This window comes from Anser cygnoides, chromosome Z, assembly GCF_040182565.1.
Source record: "Anser cygnoides isolate HZ-2024a breed goose chromosome Z, Taihu_goose_T2T_genome, whole genome shotgun sequence".
Taxonomy (NCBI): domain Eukaryota; kingdom Metazoa; phylum Chordata; class Aves; order Anseriformes; family Anatidae; genus Anser; species Anser cygnoides.
This window is the reverse complement of record NC_089912.1, coordinates 45,371,792-45,394,087: the sequence shown is the minus strand read 5'-3', so window position 1 is coordinate 45,394,087 and position 22,296 is coordinate 45,371,792. Positions and strand designations below refer to the sequence as shown.

The following is a 22,296-nucleotide window of genomic DNA, read 5'->3' as shown; positions in this document are numbered from 1 at the left end:
TCTCTAGTTCCCTTGGTTGACGGCGATACGGCGTGGGTGAAAAATAAAGTGCTGTGTGATCCCAACCGTGACCAGAGCTGTTCATCTGTGTGCGTTTGGTGGATGTTGTCTGTACTTAACACAGTCGTCCAGCAGGCCAAATGTGTTGCAACCCTGCGGAGCAGCAGATGCTTGATAAAATGTGTAAGGAGACAGTAAACGGCTGCTTATGTTGCAGTTCAGGCTGCCGGGCACAGTTGTTTCAGTGGTCCTGTGTGGAATTTTTTTCCCCTGTGATTTTTACGACTGTTTTTTTGAATCCCTAGAAACTTTTGGGTTTCTAAAAAAAATATAATAATAATAATAATAAAACCCCGTGTAGAAGGGGACTTCTCAGTTTTGCTATGTGCAGTGCTTCTTTTTTTCTGTTTAAAAAAATAAAAAATAAAGCACAACACTTCAATCTGCCAGCAGCTAGTATTATTCAATGTCTTCTTGTTTTGTATTGAAAGAGTATGTTATTTTTCCCTGCATGCTTTCTCAAGGACAGTCAAGGCGTTCTAAAGCGTTGTCAAATCTGCTAACTTCGGTGCAGATGAGTCCTGGTTTACATAGTTGTGTCTCAGTTGCAAGTTCATGTGGTTCTGATAAGCTTTTCCCTCGTCCTTTCTATGGTCATTGCATGCTAGGGCCAGGATCTGCTTTCTTTACTTCAGGTACAGGTCTGATGTTTGTGTTGGAATGAAATGAACCATGAGAAAGAACATTGGCTAAGCTCTGGAAACGAAAGGCTAGTATGTTGTGTATCACCTAAAGTCAGGGGGTTTATAACGGATGGTCACTTTCTGAAGCTGAAGTATTGGATTATAACTTATTTCGGTTTCTGTGACCACAATGTGCTTACATAATGCTGGTTAATCAGATAGCTTAAACAAATGAGCAAGTCACAAGTAGCTCTGCTTGGAATATAGTCTTTCGTATCCGTTGATTTTCAGTTGGGGTTTCCAAGGCTTCCAGGAATCTGCAGACCCTTACACTACAAAACTGTTAAAAGGAAAATGAGAACTTTACAGCAGTTAGTAATTGAACCTTTTATATTTTGCAGATACCCGTTTATTTGGAAGAGTAAAATGTAATTTTTTCCTGTATTCGGCAGTGTTTACACAGGTAGTTAGCATTGTAAGACATCATTGTTTCAGCTGCCACGGTGAAGACATGTATATGCAGTGTGGGTGAATGTACTCTTGTTTTGGGCATGCATGTTGAATTGAGACTGTGTTGCTAAATCAATTTTACATTGGAAAAAAATGAAATCTTTTTTTCTTCTTTTACAGAAACATTTATCAGATAGAAGAAATGATTGACTCAGTGAAAATAAGAAGACAATGCATGCTGGATTTCTACTCACATTATGAACATCTTTGTGCTCTTCAAAGCTCCGTGCCTCTGAAAGCTGTGAAAGCTAACCTGACTCAGGGTACTCTTGATCTAATTGTAGATCGCATCAAAGCTGCAGACTGGGCACCACTTCTGAATGCTATTAGGCATGATAAGACTCTGACTTCTATTGGAATAAGAAGTTTTCATCAACAAGGTCTTGGAGAATCAGGTTTGTGCTGATGGCTGTCAAGGATAAATGCGTTGATGTGTATGTGGTAAAATACATTGCACAAAACTTGTGTGATTGAATGCATGGGCTAAGACTTGTACTCTAAGGAGTTACTTCTATTTAAGAAGAGCAGCAAGAAATTGTAGTGTGATTATGATTCCTTTTAAGTCTATAGGAACTGGATGCTACTGCTGTGTAATTTTTGTTGTTTACTAGGTGGTGAAAGATACAAAACTTACTTCAGAAGGAGAATTCCAGCAATTCGATCAAAAGACTTGACTGGCCAACTATGCAAAGCTGTTAAAGGCTGTCTCAGTATCTCTGATGTACTCAAAAATCTGGAACTGCACGGTTTGCTCCTGAGGGAGAGAGATCTGATGCTTTTAACAAAGGTGAGAATATGTTAGTATACAAATAAGTAGCAACTACTTTTATACATAGCTGTCACACATAAGGATGTGCATGTTTTAACACATCTTTGTGTTATCCACAGTATGAGACAATTAGTATAACCTAGTCTTGCTGAGCCTTTCAAAACTCGTGTAACTTTCCTCTGCCCTGATTCATCAAGGCTTACGAGAAAGTTATTAACATCACTGCAGTGTATGTGGGGGCATATAACTTATATATGTGACTCAAACTACAGTGAATGTGCATGACAGAAGAAAAGCTGTGGGACACCAAGAAGATAAAAGCAGGTCTCTAAGGTGTGTTACTAGAACACTTCTTCTAGTTTGCTTGTGAGTGGCTTCTAGGAAAGGAGGTGCTGCTTGTTGCCAGTAGGCTAGGCTCCTCCTGTGTTGTTTTTTTATATATTTAAAAAAAAAAAAAAGGCTTAAAGTGAGGTTTACAGTGAGCTTTGACCTTCCTCCCAGCTTCCGAAAGTTTCTTGTAGGGAACGCAATGTGTTCTGAGCAAGTCTGACTTGGACTTTTCTCTTTTTGTAATTTTGCTTTTGAGCTAGTTAAAAACATTGCTTTTATTCTGAAGGGCTTGACCACTTCATCATCTCTGGAGAGCGTTTCTTTAGCCCACTGTCCAATTGGAGATGGAGGATTAGAAAGTAAGTTCAGAATCAAAAACATTTCAATACTTCTCTCTCTTGTAGTGCTTTAAATATGTACATTTTTTCACTATTTCCATTCCTGTTTTAAATCTGTTTATAGTTATTAAAATAATATTTTCTTTATTCTACATGATTTTACATTATTTAGACTTGAATTTGTTTACTTGATTCTAGTAAATAAATATGCTACTGAATAGTGATGCTTATAGTTTTATTTAAAACAGTCACAATATTTAAGTTGGAGGCTAACTTTCTTGATTTTTTTCATGTTTACACAAGTAAACTGAAATAAAATGTTCTGGTTTGTTCAAAGAATCTTTGCTAAGCACTTGCACTAAAATGTATAATTTTACAACACATTAAATGCGTTTAAAATCTCCTTTACTTCAATACCAGTGTTTTGTCATGGTGTTTGCCACGTTATTGATTCCGCTTCTTAATATGGTAGTGAACGAATGCATTTGTTTTGATAACCTAGTTGTGGTGTGTGTAGATAACACGCATGCTCTTGTTTTCTTCAGCAATCTGCCAGAGTGTGAAGAATTCAGCTACTATCAGATACGTAAACTTCACAGGATGTAGCCTCACCTGGCGAGGAGCGGAGCATACGGCAAATGTATTAAAGGTAATTTCATCATCTTTCTTGAACTAAATGTTCACAATAACTTTAACTAAGAATAATAACTATGTTCAGCTAGTAACAAATCTAACAGTATCTAATTTTTTAGTTTTTCAATACTAAAAGCAGTGCTATTCCATATATTGTCCTGAGCTCAAAGAACTGTTTCTGACTTCAAATTTCTGCAGGAGAAGGATAATCTCTAGCATAGCTACTGTAATGCTTTAAAAAAAAAAAGTCCTGAAAATTGTATTTCATTGTGGGAAAGCTGTTGTCACATGAATGTTTAATGATAAGTCAGTTTTATTGTAATCAGTTTCATAAGCCCTGAAGTGAACATCTATTAAGACCAAATTATTTGATACTGAGTAGATGTAAATATCTTAGTATACCTGCATATACAATAGTAAAGGAAAACATTCTGATTACCAGTGAGAAAAATACAGGCTATTCTGTGTAACCCATGTTACGCAGCTCAAAGTGGGCAGTATTTATACTCTGGAAATAAGTTCTATTGTATCCCTTTTCAATTGTTTCCCCATAAATTAAAATGTAATGGGATTGGATAATGAATAATTGAGTTGTAATTTAAATAGTAGTGAATGTTCAGATCTGCTTTTTGTTGTTATTATATTGTTTCCTGACTCAGTGAACATAAAATTAATTAACCTGTTATTGAACATTTAATTTTTTTCTTTAACTTTCAACCTCTAACCATCAAAGCACTTTGTGAGCAGCATATGTGAAGTTTAGTGTGTGAACAGTCCTTCCAAAGTTTGTGAAATGATATGCCAAAACCAGTTTACGGTATGAGATATAAATATGTTTTTTCTTAATAAGTGTCATTTAAAGAAATAACCATTCAGGATGTCTTCAAATGAAGATTAGGGTTGTAATTGACATCTGTTTTAAGGATTGCTTCTTTAATAATTTTCACAAATGTTTCAGAATGTCTAAAGCATTCTTAAGCACTGGGTAGAAATAATGAAATCGAGTTTACAGTTTAGAAGCTTCTAATTAACTGATTAAGCTTGTGACTAGTACCATATTCTAATTAATGTTAACATTGGTTTGCATGAAAGCATGCAATTTCCTACTGTGTATATCTTGTTCAAGGTGCATTTTAAGTCGTGTAAGAAAGGTGTTAAGATGTTTAGAGTTCTTTAACCTTATTTAGTAACATGCATTGAAAACTAGATGATGAGAACAAACATAACTTAACTGTAATGTTTAAGAATGACCTGTATTTCTTGAACTGAGAACTGGTATAAATGTGTTTCTTGCATTAGCACACAAGCCATTAATCGTCACTTTTATGATCTTGTCATTGATTGTGGCTTTGTCTTTGCACTTGGTAACACCACCTGTGTTTGCAAAGCACCAGGCAATGAAAAGACATGGTGAAGCTTGGGCTGAAAGCCTGCGTTATAGGAGACCTGACCTCGACTATATGACAGGCTTGAGGCGCATTACTTTGAACTGCAACATGCTTGTTGGAGATAGAGGAGCAAGTGCATTTGCAGACTGTCTAGGAGAGGACCTGTGGCTAAAAGGTACTGTGAAATACCGACTCTTTGGATAGAGTAGAGGCAGACAGAAGACTGAAAGTTGACAGTTAATAGCAAATGTAGCCAGTAGTGTAATTTCCTATTTTCTAGGAAAGAATTCCATTTGAAAGAGATTCTTTCTTTTCCTCTTTTTGGATAGTTAATGCCCAAATACTTTTGGGTCATCTGGAAGTGTCCTCTAGTATATCGGAGAAGTAATTTGTTCTACAGTACATATGTATGAAATTACTAATAATGATCACAGAATCATTAGGATTGGAAAAGACCTTCAAAATCATCTGGTTTAACCATCCCCTTACCACCAATGTCACCCACTAAACCATGTCCCTAACTGCCAGGTCCAACCTTTCCTTAAACACCCCCAGGGACGGTGACACTGCCACCTCCCTGGGCAACCCAATGCCTAACCACCCTGTCTGAGAAGAAATGTCTCCTGATTTTCAACCTGAACAATCCCTGGCTCAACTTGAGGTCATTCCCCCTAGTACTATTGCTGCTTAATCTGCAAGAAGAGGCCGACCCCCAGCTCCCCACAACTTCTTTCAGGTAGTTGTAGAGAGCAATAAGGTCTCCCCTGAGCCTCTTCTCCAGACTAAATAACCCTAGTTCTCTCAGCCACTACTCATAGGACTTGTGTTCCAGGCCCTTCACCAGCTTTGTAGCCCTTCTCTTAAATATATTGAAGCATGGGAATAGTTTTATACTGTGAGCTAGGTGTACAAATAACATTCATGTGGGTCTTAAGAGGATCGGGTTAGAGAATACTTAAGCAATTTGAACACACAGAACTCTGTTGGCCCTCATGGGATGCACCCACAAGTGCTGAGTGAGATGTTTGATACCAGTGTGAGTCCACTTTCAGTGTTTGATTGATCATGGTGATTGGGAGAGGTGCCTGAAGACTGAAAGAAAGCAAATGTAATTCAGATCTTCTTCAGGAAGGGCAGGAGGAAGGACCTAGGGAGGTATACTCCAGTGGGCCTTGCTTTGATCCCTGAGAAGGCAGGGAAGTGTTGTCATCCAGAGGGACCTCAGTGGACTAGAGAAATGCAGTTCAGTAAAGAGAAGTTCTAAGTCTTTCACCCAGGAATGAATAATACCATGCACCAGTACATGCTGGGGTCTGACTTGTTGGAAGGCAGCTTGACAGAAAGCAAGCCAGGGGTCCTTTTGTAAACAGAGCTGTCTGTGAGCCAGCTCTGTGCCTTGGTGGCCAAGAAGGCTATCTATCCTGTATTAGGAGTGTTGCCAGCAGTTTGAGGAGAGTGATCCATCCCCACTTCTCAGCACTGCTGAGGCTGCCAGACCTGGGTTACTGGGCTTTCCTGTACAGGAGAGAGGTGAAGCTGCTGGAGGGAGGGAGTCCCACAAAGGGCCACTAAGATGGTAAAGGGACAAGGATAAGGAAAGTCTCCAAGCTGAACAGTCTCAGCTCTCTCAGCCTAAGGGCAGGTCTCCTCAAGGTGTATGGGTATCAGAGCAGGGGCAGTGAAGAAGACAGAGACAGGTTCTTTGCAGTAGTGTCCAGTGACAGAACAGGAGGCAATGGACACAAACTGAAGCACAGGAGATGCCATCAGAAACATAAGGAGAAACATCTTACTGTGAGGGTGGCAGAAGACTGGTACAGGTTACCCAGGAAGGTTGTGGAGTCTTCCTTCTTGGAGATCTTCAAAAACCATCTGGGTGAAATGGTCCTGGGCAGCCTGCTCAAGGTGGTCCTGATTGAGCAGGGGGGTTGGTCAGGGTGACCACCAGACATCCGTCCAATCTCAACTGTTCTGTTATATTCTGTATGCATAACAAGAAATAAATTTTAAAGCCTTAATAGTACTATTTCATAGTGACCAAGTAACTTACTGATCTTGCAGAAGCAGTGATCTGACTCAGACTAGACTTAAGTTGATTGCTTTTACATACTATGGTACCTTGAACAGCTGAATTAATCAGTATCTAGACCTATTACCTCTGCTAGGAATTCTAAATCACAGTGACTTAACTGTCATTTTGTATTCCTTCCTTTGCAATTGTTTAGCAGTTATGTGTTAATGTTAATGTGTGCTACTGACCTAAACTTCTAGTTTTCACCTCCAAAATTAATAATTCTTGTTTGAACATTTGGTTGTTGGAGTAACATTCTTTATCCATGTTCTGTGAAATGGAGGTTCTCAGCAAGTGTGGATTAAATTGTAGATATTTCTACAAGTTACGCCATTGAATAATTTATTTATTTTACCTCCCCAAATATTTTAGCACTTGATTTGCAGCAATGTGGAATATCCAATGAAGGAGCAAGGTCATTACTAGATGCTCTTCAAACTAATACAACATTAGTGGTACTTGACATAAGAAAAAATCCATTAATTGGTATGTATCTGTAGTATCTATATGTGCTTTTGTCCTGTTTTTTTTTTTTTTCTTTTTGAGTAGTTCTGGTGGGGGAAAGTACACTGCTTTCAAGGAAAAAGCCTGCAACAGTATTTTGCTAAGCATTTAAAAATGGGTGAAGGGAGGAGGGTAGACACTGCTTATTCAATGATCTGTTTGCATAAATACTGGTCTCATCTAGGAAATTCTTAATGAGACATCTTAATTCATTCTAGATCACGTTCTGATGAAAAACATTATTGAAAGAGTTCTTATGAATGGAAATAATGCTAATTCAGAGGTATGTGCTAGGCATTCTAGAGTGACTGACTTGTGCTTTGTTTTTTTAAGCTGGCATTGCATTTATTTTTACAAAGATAACTTAGTTCGGAATTAACCTAATGCAGTTATTCCAATTATAGACAGAAAGGTGACTCTATTTAAAAAAGAAACAAAAAATAGGAGAAGAAAAGCTTAAAACACTAGCAGCAACATTAACTATATTATATTGGACTTTTTATGATTTCTTTAAGGTAATTTAAGATAAAATAAAAACAGGATATTCATTTTATTGGAAGAATAATGGCAATTTGTGTATACTTAGGCATTACTGTAGAACAAGTAAATAAGAATTCTGAACTGCTAAGTTTTGTAGAATGTTTTCTTAACACATGAAAATTAACTTAATTAAATAAAGGAACTCATAATTTAAAATTTAAAACATTATTTTGGAACTTTTGTCAATAATTTACATAGTCAATTTTTAAGCTACTCAGGACTATGCAATATAAATCATCTAAGAAACAATAGTTTAAAGTACATTGTCATTTGCCATCTTTATCTAATGACTGTACAGTGTTCACTGTAACTTGTATAAAATATCTGCACCATTTATGATCAGATATACTGTTTAAATACTGAGTCTTTTATTTATAACAGGGAAATCTGATTCAGTTCCCAAAAGAGCTATCAAGCAAATGAGTGTACATTTATTCTTGTTTTCCCAGTTCTTGTTCTGGAATTTATTGCTCTTTTGGCTTTGAAAATATTTGGAAGTCAGAGTTGTGGTTTTGCAGGGAGAATCTAATAAATTGTGAAGTCTGTGTCGTATTCCTTGGATTAATACAGTTCTCCATTTCAATATCTTAAAGACTCTTTTGGAGAAACCAAGGTTAGCTGTGAAAAAGTACTCTTTTATCATTGGCTGGTGCAATCAACACATGCCAGATGTTGCAGGTATTACATGAAAATAGCATCTGCCTGTACAGAATACAGCTCAAGATAAATGGAAAACTGAACTGTGAAAAGAAGCAACTCTATGGGGAATCTCCCATATACCATGAGACCACCCAACTCAAGACATTTGTTCTATATTTACCAAGGTAGTGCAGTATCTTAAGTCTTACTGGCCATGCTGACAGTCTTGTATACCAGATTAATAATGTAAATGAAAAATCACTGATCATCAGCTTGCTAAGTAACAGCCTCTTCCACAAATAAGAACACAACTGCCTAGATCTGTTATTTCATAAACTGTGTGGGTAGTCCGTTGTAAACAGCATTTGCTGTGTATATCATGTGAACAGTGCAGGCACTCACAGTGGGATAGTCCACCTGTTTAGTCAGATAAATGCAAACATTTGATGTTAAGGTTAATAATCTTTTGAAACTGAAACATTTACTACCCTAACCTCAGGATTTACCGTTGATTTTAAGCTTAGTTACATAAGCAGCCTGAGTATTATGAATAGAAAAACAGCTGAGTTTCTTGACGGTAGTGTCTTGATGCGCTCTATATTGAAAGTCAGCAGTGTGTGGGTGCTTTGTTATGTTTCGTGTAGGTTTTGGTGTTTTTTTTTTAGGGATCAAAACGAGTAAATTTATAAATTGTCAGGAGTATCAAAGATGACAAACAGTTGGTCATAAAGCTGTGCTGCAGAAAACTAGAAGGACTATTTCTTTATTCGGCCAAAATCAGCTGTACAATTAAAAGAAACTTGCAAGTAAAAATGATCTAAGGGTGTATTTGTTTGAGTCCTAGTGACCTCTTCTAAATTTTGTATGTAACTAATACTCCAGTTCTTTCTATTTTCAACAAGTTTTAGCTTAACTCAAACTTCAGTTCCTTTTCTGCTTTTTCCCCTGTATTTTTATGAAGGATCCATCACAGATTAAGTTTACAAATGTAAAGAAGCAATTTTTATTTTTTGCTTCTTGTAGCTTAAGCTTGGCAAGCAAAACAGACAGTTAGTACACAGTTGGCAAAATGTAGACACTACCTCCAGCCTGGGAGGTTTTAAAAGGATATGCTGCTCCTTTTTCCATAGTGGGGAAAACATGCATATCTGTCTTGGAAATATTTAACCTAGGAGGGGTTCTTTTTCTTTATTTTTATCCATGATAGTTGCTAAAAATCTGGATTTCATATTGATAGGAAATAAAGACTCAGTTGTACTAAGTTTAGCCTTTGGGTAGGGACTTCTGAGACAAGGTCTGAGATACAGTTTTCTGTCTGAAACTAATCCATTGCTTATTCTTGCATAAAGTTACCTAACTCATACCATATCTCTTCCACAGAGCCAGCTAAAGACTTGGATGGATGACCATCCCTAGTACTTCTTCCAGTTTCATCTGCTTCTAGTTTCAGCTTTTTAACCTGACAGAGGCTAACTGTTACAAGTCTCATGATTAAAACTCAGTAAAATGTGGAACTAGTATTTATCGGAGGAGTGGCAGAGCTACATTCTGCATGATCTTATCATGGCACCTGCTGTGTGAACTCCATATTTTCTGCCTGAACTGCTTGTTGAGTCAGGGGAAAAAAAATAGTGTGTTGCATCATAAAGAGGAGTTGGGTGGGCTTTTGATTAACTTTATAATAGTAAGCCATAATAACAAAAGATCACGTCTTGGCTGCCACTAATAGCCTCTAATGTACCGTTACACTTGCTTACTGGATACCTGTCTCAGCAGCCCTTCCATCCTGTTCTGCATAAGTCATTTCTCTGTTTTTTAATAGCATTTATGTACTTGTCCTTTGGGTTGGGTTTTCATGTTTGCAAGAAGGATTGCTCACTGCTAACCGGTGCCTCTAAACATAAGAAATTTTCCAGTAAGTTTAATGGACACTTAAAATAGAGAAAGGTTGTATTATCTTAGCAGCACTGTGTAACTCTTGGATGGTGGATTGTAATTGCAGGTATGATTGGGTGTACTAGGTGGTGAAAGTTTGTGTAATTTCTGGGAGAGACTGAGTAATTTAGAAGAAAAATCCACTGGAGATTTCTACAAGTTGCTTTCATAGTCCCAACTTAAGGACTTAGTCATTTTTCAACTGTCTTAATACCTTTGCTGTCTTCATACTTAGTTATTGTACAACAGCAGTAGGTATCTAACCTGATAGCATGTCTCTTGAGTAGGTGAACTTCACGTTTGACCTAGTAATAACTGGTTTATGTGTAGTAAAACAAAGCTAAGCTATTCTTCGTGTTAAAAGTTTACAGTTAGTTTTAGTCTATTTTGTAGTTGAAAATGAGCAGTTCATTCTGCTAGAATTTGTTAGTTGCAGCACAGTAATTGCAGATTAATCTTCCCTGTGTATTAGGAGGGATTAATTTTGGTTTCCTGTTCCTAGTACTATGATGGTGGGGCTTAGGGCTGTCTGAAATAAGCATTAGTATTAACTACATTTCCTTCGATGGCTGCTTCAGCAGTGGACTTTGTGCTAACTATAACTTGATGCACAGTGAAAATTAAGTGACCGTGTAACTTGGGAATAATTAGACTTTAATTGGCAGAAGTAGAACCTTTTATGAGTAGATCTGTTGCCGTAAAGAAGTCTGAATTACAGCAATTGCCTTTGATTATCAGCATCTTAATTCTTTTTGAGATGCTCTTACTTTGTATGGATGTCTTTTCATTAGAGGCAGTGAAAATTGAACTTATTTTTTTAAAAAATACTAACTCTACTGGTAATATAAAATCATGTTAGTTAAGCTTTTATTACTCTGGAGAAGTTTGGCGGGAACCAGTCATTCCTAGCAAGCCAGCTTTCTGTAGAGAATGAAAGCCAGAGCCAGAGTTTCCTTTTTATAGGGTTGATGCCATTTTTTTACTATAAAAGGAGAAGTGTTTTGTGCAGGAGAAACGAAAATATTGGATGGGATGTTACAGTGGTATTCTGGGAACACTTACTGATAATGCAGCATTCAGACTTGCATTGAATCTGTGTTTAAGTTGGGAGCTTGTGGGATTTTCGTTTTTCTCTAGTTTTACAGTTCACTATTAAGTTGTAACTAGCAGTGGCAGTCTTGTATCTGACAAAAAAAAATTAAACGTGATCTTAAATAAGCACCTCTTTAAATATTAGCTACTAAACTAACTTTTCTTTCTTTATATTAAAAACATAAATTCAGTATAAATGGCTGACTTCACCATCTTCCAAGGATGCTTTGAAAGCTAGACCAAAGAAAAGAACTATTGTCCTAGGAAGTGGTCGAAAAGGAAAAGCTACTATTCGTATTGGTAATATTGTCTTTGTTTTTTCCTGCAGTAGTGAATTTTGTTTACAAAATGGCATGTTACTGTTTAAGAATGTTAATTATGAAATGTTTAGTGTGTCTAAACATCAGTGTTTTGCAGGATACCTTTCTTCAAAGAAAATTTAATATTAATAACCGCTGATGGTAGCACAGACGTTTCTATAGCGAACTTTCTGTTGTTTTTAGGGCTGCCGTATATGTGGTTGGGAAAAGTGTAGGATATACTAAATTCACTGTTTTGAAGCATTGCATGTATTCTGAGTGCATCCTCTCCACAATTCTTCAGTTCTAGGACGCTTGTTGATAGGGAGTTGCCTAGTTTTTCTGATGCTGTAGCCTTTCTGTAGCAGACTGTGCCAAAACAAACAATAATTGATTATTTTTTTAACTGATGTACAAAATGTTCTTTTTTAAAACTTCATGCAAACATATTATTAATAATATGCTTAAAATAACATAGGTATTTTGAATATTTAAGTACTGATAGCTACATGTTGTGGTTTAACCTGGCAGGCAGCTGAACACCACACAACCATTCACTCGCTACCCCCCACAGCAGGATGAGGGAGAGAATCTGAAAAAAGGTAGAACTTGTGGGTAGAGATAAAGACAATTTAATAGGATAAAAAAGGAAGGGGAAATAATAATAATGATGATTAAAAAAACAAGTGATGTACAATGAAGTTTTTTTACCATCTACTGACTGATGCCTAGCCAGACCTCAGGTAGCACCCATCCCTGCCTCCCAGCCAACTCCCTCCAGTGTTACTGTTCAGCATAACACCGTATTATGGCATGGGACATCCCTTTGGCCAATCTGGGTCAGCTTCTTATTCACCCCCAGCCTCCTTGCTGGCAGGGCAGCACGAGGAGCTGAAAAGTCCTTAACTTAGTGTAAGCACTGCTCAGCAACACCTAAAACATCGGTGTGTTATCAGCATTATTTTCACCTCAATCCAAAGTACAGCATCATACCAGCCACTAGGAAGAAAACTAACACAATCCCAGTTGAAACCAGGACACTGCAATACACTATTTCTCAACAAAATTACTGAAAATTTCACCGTAATACATCTGGCTTGTCTTTTCATCTTTGCTATTGTTATCTGGAAGCATAGAGGTAAGCATAAATCAAAATCTGTTTGTATATATAAATCCTGGTGCTCAGGGTGATGGAAGAAAATGCCTTACTTAAATACAGTTTTAAAAAATCTATCCCATTTACTTATTGAGAATAAAGTGACATTTGGAATTCTGTTACCCCAGTTCTACATTTCTGTGCCTTTACAAAATCAGTTGTTCTGTTGATTGTGCTCAAGAAGTAACTTGAGTTTCCTCTTCTTTAACTATATAAAATACGTAGTGAACAGTTTCCTGGGTCTTAATTCTGTTGATACATAACCTGAGGTAGAATCTAGACATTTATTCTGAATCTACTTTGAGTTATAGCATATGATTTAAACAACAACAACAACAACAACAAAACGCTGGATTAGTAAATACAACTTTGTTAATCACTCTTCTTAAGTGATGATGCTGGTGGTCTGTGGAAGTGATCAACCGGAATACCGGCTTTAAATGCATCTTGCAAACTACAAAAACAATCTTTTTCACACTAAAACCACTAGAGGGCAATTTGAAGTGCATATGTAGCCTTATTCATTTATATTTATTATGAACTGTCTAAGCTCCCACTTCCAACAACTGAATTGGATATCTGAAATTACCAGTATTAATAAATTTTAGCTATGAAACTTTGCTTCTATTTCTTAATAACAGTGTGCATTACTTTTGCCAACCTGACATAACTGTTAAACATGCCAGGAGATTAGCTGGCCAACCTTCTTTTTGACAAGCAAAACAGAAATCAGTTTTTGAGAAGGTCAGCAAAATAAGATTGAAATGTAGATTTCCTGCAGTCCCTTTTATTACGTTGGAAATTTCACTTATAAAGTCAACTGCAACTGTATGTATGAATATCTAGGTACAATGAATTCTCTTTTCTCCTATTCTTGCTGTTCAATGCAGGATTAACATCTAAAAAGTCTGTAAGTCCTGGGAAAAAGACTACATCTGTAAAAGATTGTTATTCACCAAAACCACTACCACCGGGCACAAAAGGCTTCCTCCCTTGGCGCACTGCAGAACGTGCAAAGAGATGCAGGTGAGGTTTTCACAGTAAAAGGGAAAAATATTGAAGCATAAAAACTGTGTAATGAAGGAGCAGTGTTATTTTTTCTAAATACATGTTTGAAGTTGGACACAAAACTTCATATTGTATCCATACTTAAAACTTCATATTGTATCCATACTTTTTTCTCCTTATATAATTCTTGGAGGGTGTTACAAATTCTGTTCCAGTAAGTTTTTAAAATGCACACAAAGGCATAATTTGATGGCTATGGGAATATCCAGTTGTACCAAAACAAAACAAATCTTGTTCGTTTACTCTCTTGTTACTGATGATTTATCATACTTCTTCATAGCTGAAGATATAATTTAGTTTTCCAAGCTTGTAGTATTGTTGATTTGGCTTCCAACTCAAGATGTCTAGGAATTCTAGATGTCTAGCAACTGGCTGATGGGCAGGGCTCAAAGGGTTGTGGTAAATGGGGCCACATCTGGCTGGTGGATGGTCACTAGTGGGGTCCCTCAAGGCTTCACTTTAGGGCCAGTCCTCTTCAATGTTTTTATAAATTATTTGGATGTAGGACTAGAAGGTGTTTTGAGCAAATTTGCCAATGACACCAAACTTGGAGGAGTTGTGGACTCTGAGGGTGGAAAGGCCTTGCAGAGAGATCTGGACAGATTGGAGAGGTGGGCGAACACCAACCACATGAGGTTTAACAAAAGCAAGTGCCGGGTCCTGCACCTGGGATGGGGCAACCCTGGCTATAAGTACAGACTGGGTGACGAGATGCTGGAGAGCAGCCCCGCAGAGAGGGATCTGGGGGTTGTGGTTGACAGCAAGCTGAATATGAGCCAGCAGTGTGCCCTCGCACCCAGGAGGGCCAACTGTATCCTGGGGTGCATCAAGCACGGCATTGCTAGCTGGTCGAGGGAAGTGATTGTCCCGCTCTACTCTGTGCTGGTGCGGCCTCATCTCGAGTACTGTGTGCAGTTCTGGGCACCACAGTGCAAAAAGGATGTGAAACTGTTGGAGAGTGTCCAGAGGAAGGCGACGAAGATGGTGAAGGGCCTAGAGGGGAACACATATGAGGAGTGGCTGAGGTCACTGGGCCTGTTCAGCCTTGAGAAGAGGAGGCTGAGGGGGGACCTCATCGGAGTCTACAACTTCCTCGTGAGGGGGAGTGGGGAGGCAGGTGACCTATTCTCCGTTATCACCAGTGACAGGACCTGTGGGAACGGTGTCAAGCTGAGGCAGGGGAAGTTTAGGCTGGACATCAGGAAGAGGTTCTTCACCGAGAGGGTGGTTGCACACTGGAACAGGCTCCCCAGTGAAGTAGTCACTGCACCAAGCCTGTCTGAATTTAAGAAGCGATTGGACTGTGCACTTTAGGGCAGACCTGTGCGGTGCCAGGAGTTGGACTTGGTGATCCCTATGGGTCCCTTCCAACTCAGGATATTCTATGATTCTATGAATTCTCCCCATCATTTCTTTGTTTTGTCTCCTCTAGTTCTGATATGATTGTTGTCACCTTAGCCATATGAAGTTTAAAAAGAATTTTATAACACTTGGAAGTTGTAATGTTGTTATAATGCTTCCTTTCCAACACTTTGAAGAAATAAAAGATAATACAAAGACAACCAAAAAACTTATGTATTCCATAACCTCCATTTTGAGCAGCTAAGGTCTATTAAAACAAACAAATTTCCTAATGTATTATAACTAATTATATGAAACTTGTTTTTTTAGAAATGCTGAACACCAATTTATCTTGCTGACTTCAGTTCGTAATAAACTAAACAAGATATCTATTGAAGACATCGTTAGCATCCAGTAATGCTGCTCTAAGTCATAATTAAGTAGCCGTACTAGTAGAACAAAATGAGAACGTAGTGAGTGTTAAAGGGGTACAGCAAAGTGTCTTGCTGTTTTAACTTAACCGTTTCACCTTTCTTAAAGCTGGTGTTTAGAAATGGAAGTAGCCATGATGACTTTACAAGCTTACTTTCCTCAAAAGTGTTTTTCTCACCCTTTTTAGGGGAGGGGCAGTGGATGGTAATGAAGAGTTACCAGTGAAGATTCAGGTACTTCCTTGCTCATGTGAAGGTTTACTTAGTATATGAGTGCTTAAAAAAAGATGTGTGCTCAACATAATCTTACTGTCTAAAAGTTGAGACTGGGACATCTTAACTTAAAGTTTGTCACATAGAAGTGCGAAGTAATAGTTTACTTCAGCATTTGGTTGAATCTTTGATGCTCAGTTTATTCCCATTTCTGTATCACTATTTTTGGTTTATTAACCCTATGAGCAGGCTGGGGTTGAGTATGGACACAATCCACCCTGAGGCAATAAGTAGAATTAACATTTTTCTCTGAGGTTCTGCCCTCCCCCTTCCTCTCCCTCTTTCTTCTGCTTTTGGACTACGTTCTTGTGTTTGAACCCATCTGTGTTTGTAGGGGGAACTTCTTTCCTCCTTCACCTTCCCATTCCCATCACTCCCCCACTATCAGAGAAAAGCTGGAGATTAGCATATACTAAAGTTGAATTTGTGCACAAATGGGTCAGATTGTTGCTGCAGCCAGCACACTTACCCATACTTTGACATGGGCTTCCCCCAACTTGCAGTCCACTGGGAACACCTGCTGTGGTATGGACTCTCCTACGGGCTTGTACCGTGTCTCTCTGGGATGGAGTTCCCTGTCAGGAAAGGGGAAGGGGGTGGGGAGGGGGCAGGTCTCGTTATGGAAACATCTGTTCTCCCAGACAGCCACTTTGCGTATTAAGGCCTTGCTTCCCTGGTTGTGTTTGAACATTGCTCGTTGGTGGGAGGTTGAGATATTTTTTTTCTCTCTTCCATGCTCCCGCACAGCATTTGCTTGTCTTTTTTCTCTTCCTTTTAACTTTAATTAAATTATCCTTATCTCAAGCTGTGAGACTTTTTTTTTCTTTCCAGAATACTTTCTTGTCCCCCTCTTCTGAGGAAGCAGGGGGGTAAGCGGTTGTGGTGGAGTTCAGCTACCCAGCAGGGTGAAACCACCACAGAGTTGCAGTTCTTTTTTGTCCATCTGTCTGCTTTGACGGGGTCCTCCACAGGCTGCTCTGTCATGGACAACTACCTCCTTCTCCTCTGACCTTAGTGTGCCCTCTGTTTCTCACTGTTTTCTCCAAATTGCTGCCTGTGGTGTTTATGTCCTTCAGTAAGCATGGCTTCACAGAGGTACTGCACATGTGGATTGGCTGTCTCCTGTGGTGGGGGCCACTGGAGCTGGCTGGAATTGGCCACGTGTGGCACAGAGCAGCACCAGGTCTTCTGCACAGAGGCTATCCCCACAAACCCCTAGTGCTAAAACCTTGTCACGTATACCCCATATGTACACACAGATCTTTTTATATGTTATTATGCAAATTTATCCCAGAATTGCATAACTGGGTGGGCTGCATATTCATTTTAATGGACTTTGGGAAAAGATTGCATTTAAATAAGGCTTTTGATAGCATTTAATCTTTCTTTTTTGTTACACAGTTTAATGCTGTGGGTGGGTGTGTTTTTCTTTTCTGATGCAATTAGACAGGTATTCCTGTGAAAGTGACAGTAGAAAGTGCTTCATCATCTGAAACTGAAGAGACAGAAGGTTTAGAAGATGTTATCCATAATCCAGATTTGACAAAATCACTAGATAAGATTAATGTAACAAAGCATCAACAATTCCAGGTAAGAAGCATGTTCTGTGCCTTAAATTTCATGAAGGTCAATGATACCAAACAAGCTCTTATTCAGGAAATTATGATTAAGCTAATAACCAGTCACAGAGTGCTTTCTGAATAGGTTTTAATTGTCACACAGGCTTCCATTTCAAAAGATGTGGATTGATTGTGCACTGAATTTCCAACCTCTGAATAGTGCAAATGAACATGTATATGCTGTGTTCATCTTGCCAAATCAGCGTCATAATAAGGAAGAATTACACTTAATGCACACAACTGTATTTTGCATAATTTCTCTTTTCTGGACTTGAATCATGGTTCACAAATCTTTTGATGAGTGTTATTGCTTTAGTAATTTCCTTACAAGTACTTTCTTTAAAAATGTATTTTAATGTTATTTTGAAGAGCTAAAATACTCTAATGGTTGTTGCATGAAAATAATTAAAAATTGAAAGTGTGTAAAAGCTCCATTTTATAATTGAGCTCAGTAACTATTTTTTTAATTTGCTCTTTATTATTCCATCTATTACTTTGGTAGTTTTGAAAAAATGAAGTAGATGCAAATGTCTTCACAGAGAGTGTTCTAAGAAAAGGGAGGGAAAACAAAGGTCTTTCAGGGGCCCAGTAACACTGCTGTGGCAATCTAGCACTACTGTAAAATACATTATCAGTCAGAGTAACAGGACTGTATCTCACCTGTTAGGATTTGGATTTTGAATGGAGAAGGTCCATGTAAGTTGCATAAAATCAGACTCGCAGTCAGTCTTTCCGTGGTGGTTGTCGTAAAGGACCATGCTGTGTGAACAAACTGTTCATTTGGGACCACAGAGCTGTTTTTACATAAGCCAAAATGAAGTTAAAACTTGATACTGTTGCACATCTATATGTAATGGCAAAGTTGGGGTAGCTTAGAGTTGATGTGGAAGGCAAAATGACTCTACAAATATAGGGTAAATTGCCATTTTTTCAGCTGATGAATACTTACCCTTTTTCTCTAGAAACTTTGGGAACATTTTTAAGGTATTCCCATTGGCCTGGGACTTAGTTGTGTAGGTGGTTTCATATTACTATTCATGTGCAGTTTGTTGATACTGTGCCTGTGCTGTGGCTTCAACACTCTCATCTAGAGCATTCTGTCTGGAATCATGGAAGTCCATGTGCCAAAAGCCTCTGTGCAACAAGGACAGGAGTGTTTTCAGGAAATACTTGATGTTTGTGTTCTTGTTGTTTGGAGAGAACAGAATAATATTTCTGGGACTCAAGAATGCAACCAAGTTGAATAAGAAGAGTAAAGTTCTGCACTTGCACCTACAAAGAAGGCCAACAGTATCCTGGGCTGCATGAGGAAGAGTGTTGCCAGCAGGTTAAGGGATGTGATCCATCCCCTCTAGTCCACACTGGAGAGGCTACACTGGGAGTAGGGTGTCCAGTTCTGGGCTCCCCAGTACAGGAGGGACACACTGGGGAGGAGTCCAAGGAAGGGCCATGAAAATGATGAAGGGACAGGAGCATCTCTCCTATGAGGAAAGGCTGTTCATGGGACTGTTCAGCCTCGTGAAGAGCAAGCTTGGGGGGGGGGGGGGAGTGGTCTTACCAATGTGTATAAATTTGTGAAGGGAGGATGTAAAGAGAACAGAGCCAGGGTTGTTTTCAGTGGTGTGGGGTGCCAGGACAAGAGCCGGTGGGCACAAACTGGAACACAGGAGGTTTCATCAGATACATAAGGAGAAACTTTTTACTGTGAGGTTGACTGAGCACTGGCATAAGTTGCCCAAAGTGGTTGTGGAGTCTCCTGCCTTGGGGATGTTCAAAAGTGTGGCTTTCAGAAACATAGTCCAGGACTCAAGATGTCTCTGCTGAGCAGGGAGATTGGATGAGATGACCTCCAGAGATATGTCGACTTCAGCCATTCTGTCATTTTGTGATGCACTGCAGAGACAGAAAGAAAGTGTGTTTTTTGCTTTGGGGTAGGGTTGTCGTATTGACCTTTGTGGTCCAAGCAGGTGTAGTGTTTGCTCTGTTTAGCATAAAAATCCTTTTTTCCAACTTAGTGAAATAAATCTGATACTTACAGTATATCTTTGGATTACATATAGTGCATCTGCAAGGAAGGGGTAATTTGTGATTAATATGTGCTTACAAAGAGAAAGAACTGTAAGTTCTAGGAATGTACTCCAAAATTGGTTCCAAATCTCCCATCTTTTATTGGTCCAGATTTTACTGATTTCAGTTACAGTAAGGTAATCCACTGTAGTGTCACTTTCTAAATTTGATACCAGAATACTTTTCTAGGCCACAGTGACATAATCTGATAGCATTATTAAAGCAGTATTGAACAGCTCCTGTTCATTACCCATTCTTCTTGTTATACTGATGCAAAACAAGAATTTTGGACTGTGGAAGAACCACGCTAACCACTTGTCACAATTTAATTGTGAGGTCTACTTCCTCTCCATCCTTCAGTACTTTTCTGTTTCTTAATTAAGTCTTTTCCCATCTTGTATCTTTGTTTATGTGATCATTAGGCAAGTTAATTCAACTTGCTGTTGCGGTAAAAAGTGAGATTTTTTCATGTTAGTTCTCAGCCATCCTAATAATTCACACTGGCTGATGTGATTTGGGTGAGTTCCAGAACTGGAGCAAAGTGAATAGCAGAAGTCCGTGGCTAGTAATGTGAAAGGAAGCGGGGGGCCCTTCTTAGCTGTGTTAATTGTACTTAGGTACTGTTGTTAAACAGCACTTAATGCACAGCTGCTTGGGTGGAGAGCTGTCATGAGGATTGATCAGCTGAACACCTTGATTACAGTTCAGCTAGTAGCAAACCTTAGCAGAGCCTTTCAGTGAAGAGGGACAATCAGCTGTGGAAGAACAATGATGGAATTACAGAGTGGGAATAAACAGTAGGAGGTGGAAGCTCCTTAAACTGCCAGCGTGCCAAAAGAAGAGATCTGCCCGAACATCCCTTGATGTGACTGAATGATAGAAATTTGACTTTAGTATGCAAGTTTTTGAGAACTTCAAATCCTTCTGCTCAAGGAAGGGATTTAAGCATACTACGCTGAGACAATAACAGTTGTTTTCACTTAAAATAAACAAATTCCTTTTGATAAACAAAAATGTAATTTCGGCTTAAATGAAAAACAAAAACTGATAAATATTTCTTTCCTTCCACTAGAGGGAATCTCAACTGTCAGTTTCCTCTCATTAAGAATGTAGTTGAGGAAATACCCAGAACTTAAAATTGTCATTTGTACGTGTTGAATTTGTGTATAATACTGCATACTGATCTGACATTTGGAAATAAATTTTCTGTTTTATGATAGTTGGAGCTGGAAGAATGTATAGAAAAATTAAAGGAAGAACGAAGAGCCAGAGTAAAGGCTGAAGAACGGATAACAGAGGTAATGATCCTTAACTGATAATCATCTTTACTTTAAAGGAGGCACCAATCAAACTACCCACTTGCTTAATTGTAGTAATTATCAGTAACCTCTAACCTGGTAGCTTCCAGAATTTCAGTTCAAAGTCACATGGATCATTTACTAGCCTGAGGACAGTGATGAAATCTACATTTAGTAATGTGTGTTTGTTCTCCTGATCCTATTCCAGAGCCTTGAACTCCTGGTCAAGCTACCCTTTCAGTGTGCTTCATTCATTTTGTGTTTTAGATATGACCTAGAGCATTTTGATAATTGTTTTCCTTGAGAAAGTAGTTAATTCTGCTTGCAATTTGTAGCAGATGGATAGTTTTTTGATTTCTCCCACCTTCTCTATCATGACTTGCACCGAGAAGCTGTTTGTTGCAAATGTTAAAAATGAAAGGGACAGTATAAGCCAAATATAATAACTTTATAACTTTTGTTCTTGTGGGCAATAGTAATGTTGTATGGGTTTACTGATAGCATGTTGGCCACAGTTATGAGTTGGTGTTGCTGACCTAGGAAGATCCTTTTGAATTGAGTGTAATCAAAAAGGAGAATTTCTTGCAATAGAGTTGAGTGTAAGATAAGTAATTTAATAGGTTTAGTGTTTATATGTGATCTGCAGTGGGATGACGTTTATGGTATTATTTTGAACTTGAACAACAAGTGGTGCACAGGACAGGAAGCAGGTTTACAAAAAGGACTCTATACCAGTAGTCTGTGCTGGTTTATACTTAAATACTTTTCAGGCTAAATACCCACTGCGGGATGTCTTATTTCTCATGCCAGACTGTTTGAACGTACCTTTTCTGAGGGGAAGGGATAAGCTAAGTAGCAATAACCTCTAAAATTGATCACTTTGCTAGTTAAACATCTAGAGTTCATTAGGCAGATGTGTATTTTTTCTGGCCTTCTGTTATAAAAGACCAAAGAAAATAAGCCTGTGGCAGCAGAGATTGCATGTCTGTGAACTCAAATGAGTGACTTAATGCTTCACCCAGACACAAAACTCTGTGTATTCTACAGTTGTCATTCAGCTTTCAGACTGCCACTGATTTGATTAACGTTCAGTGTGAAGGAAAAATGGGATTATCTTAAACTTTGAATTTTGAGATGCACAGAGCAGAGGAGAGATAGTGGTATGCATTCCCTCTGATACAGAGGGATGAAGAGTGTTGGCCTTCATTAAGGTCTTTTTTTTACTAGTAAAAATAAGTTATTTGGTGCTAATGTGTCATATTATATATGCAAAGTAACATTAGTGCTAATGTGTTGTATTATGTATGCAAAG

General features: G+C 38.4%; 1 protein-coding gene across 6 annotated transcripts in view; it reads left to right on the top strand.

Moving 5' to 3' along the window:
• Nucleotides 1-22,296, top strand: part of CEP78 (centrosomal protein 78) — a 58,909-nt gene that overhangs the window by 32,480 nt on the left and 4,133 nt on the right. For 3 of the 6 annotated variants that reach the window (XM_066988737.1, XM_048049530.2, XM_066988736.1), the window contains exons 2-13: nucleotides 1,314-1,588; nucleotides 1,805-1,980; nucleotides 2,579-2,651; nucleotides 3,176-3,279; nucleotides 4,652-4,826; nucleotides 7,095-7,208; nucleotides 7,445-7,509; nucleotides 11,624-11,732; nucleotides 13,778-13,913; nucleotides 15,916-15,961; nucleotides 17,447-17,590; nucleotides 20,907-20,984. In XM_066988737.1, coding sequence (XP_066844838.1) covers nucleotides 1,336-1,588; nucleotides 1,805-1,980; nucleotides 2,579-2,651; nucleotides 3,176-3,279; nucleotides 4,652-4,826; nucleotides 7,095-7,208; nucleotides 7,445-7,509; nucleotides 11,624-11,732; nucleotides 13,778-13,913; nucleotides 15,916-15,961; nucleotides 17,447-17,590; nucleotides 20,907-20,984 — 1,473 coding nt within the window. In that variant the 5' untranslated portion in view covers nucleotides 1,314-1,335. Of the gene's footprint in view, nucleotides 1-1,084; nucleotides 1,147-1,313; nucleotides 1,589-1,804; nucleotides 1,981-2,578; nucleotides 2,652-3,175; nucleotides 3,280-4,651; nucleotides 4,827-7,094; nucleotides 7,209-7,444; nucleotides 7,510-11,623; nucleotides 11,733-13,777; nucleotides 13,914-15,915; nucleotides 15,962-17,446; nucleotides 17,591-20,906; nucleotides 20,985-22,296 lie in introns of all 6 variants that reach the window. The other 3 variants (XM_048049531.2, XM_066988735.1, XM_066988738.1) reach the window with 2 other exon arrangements.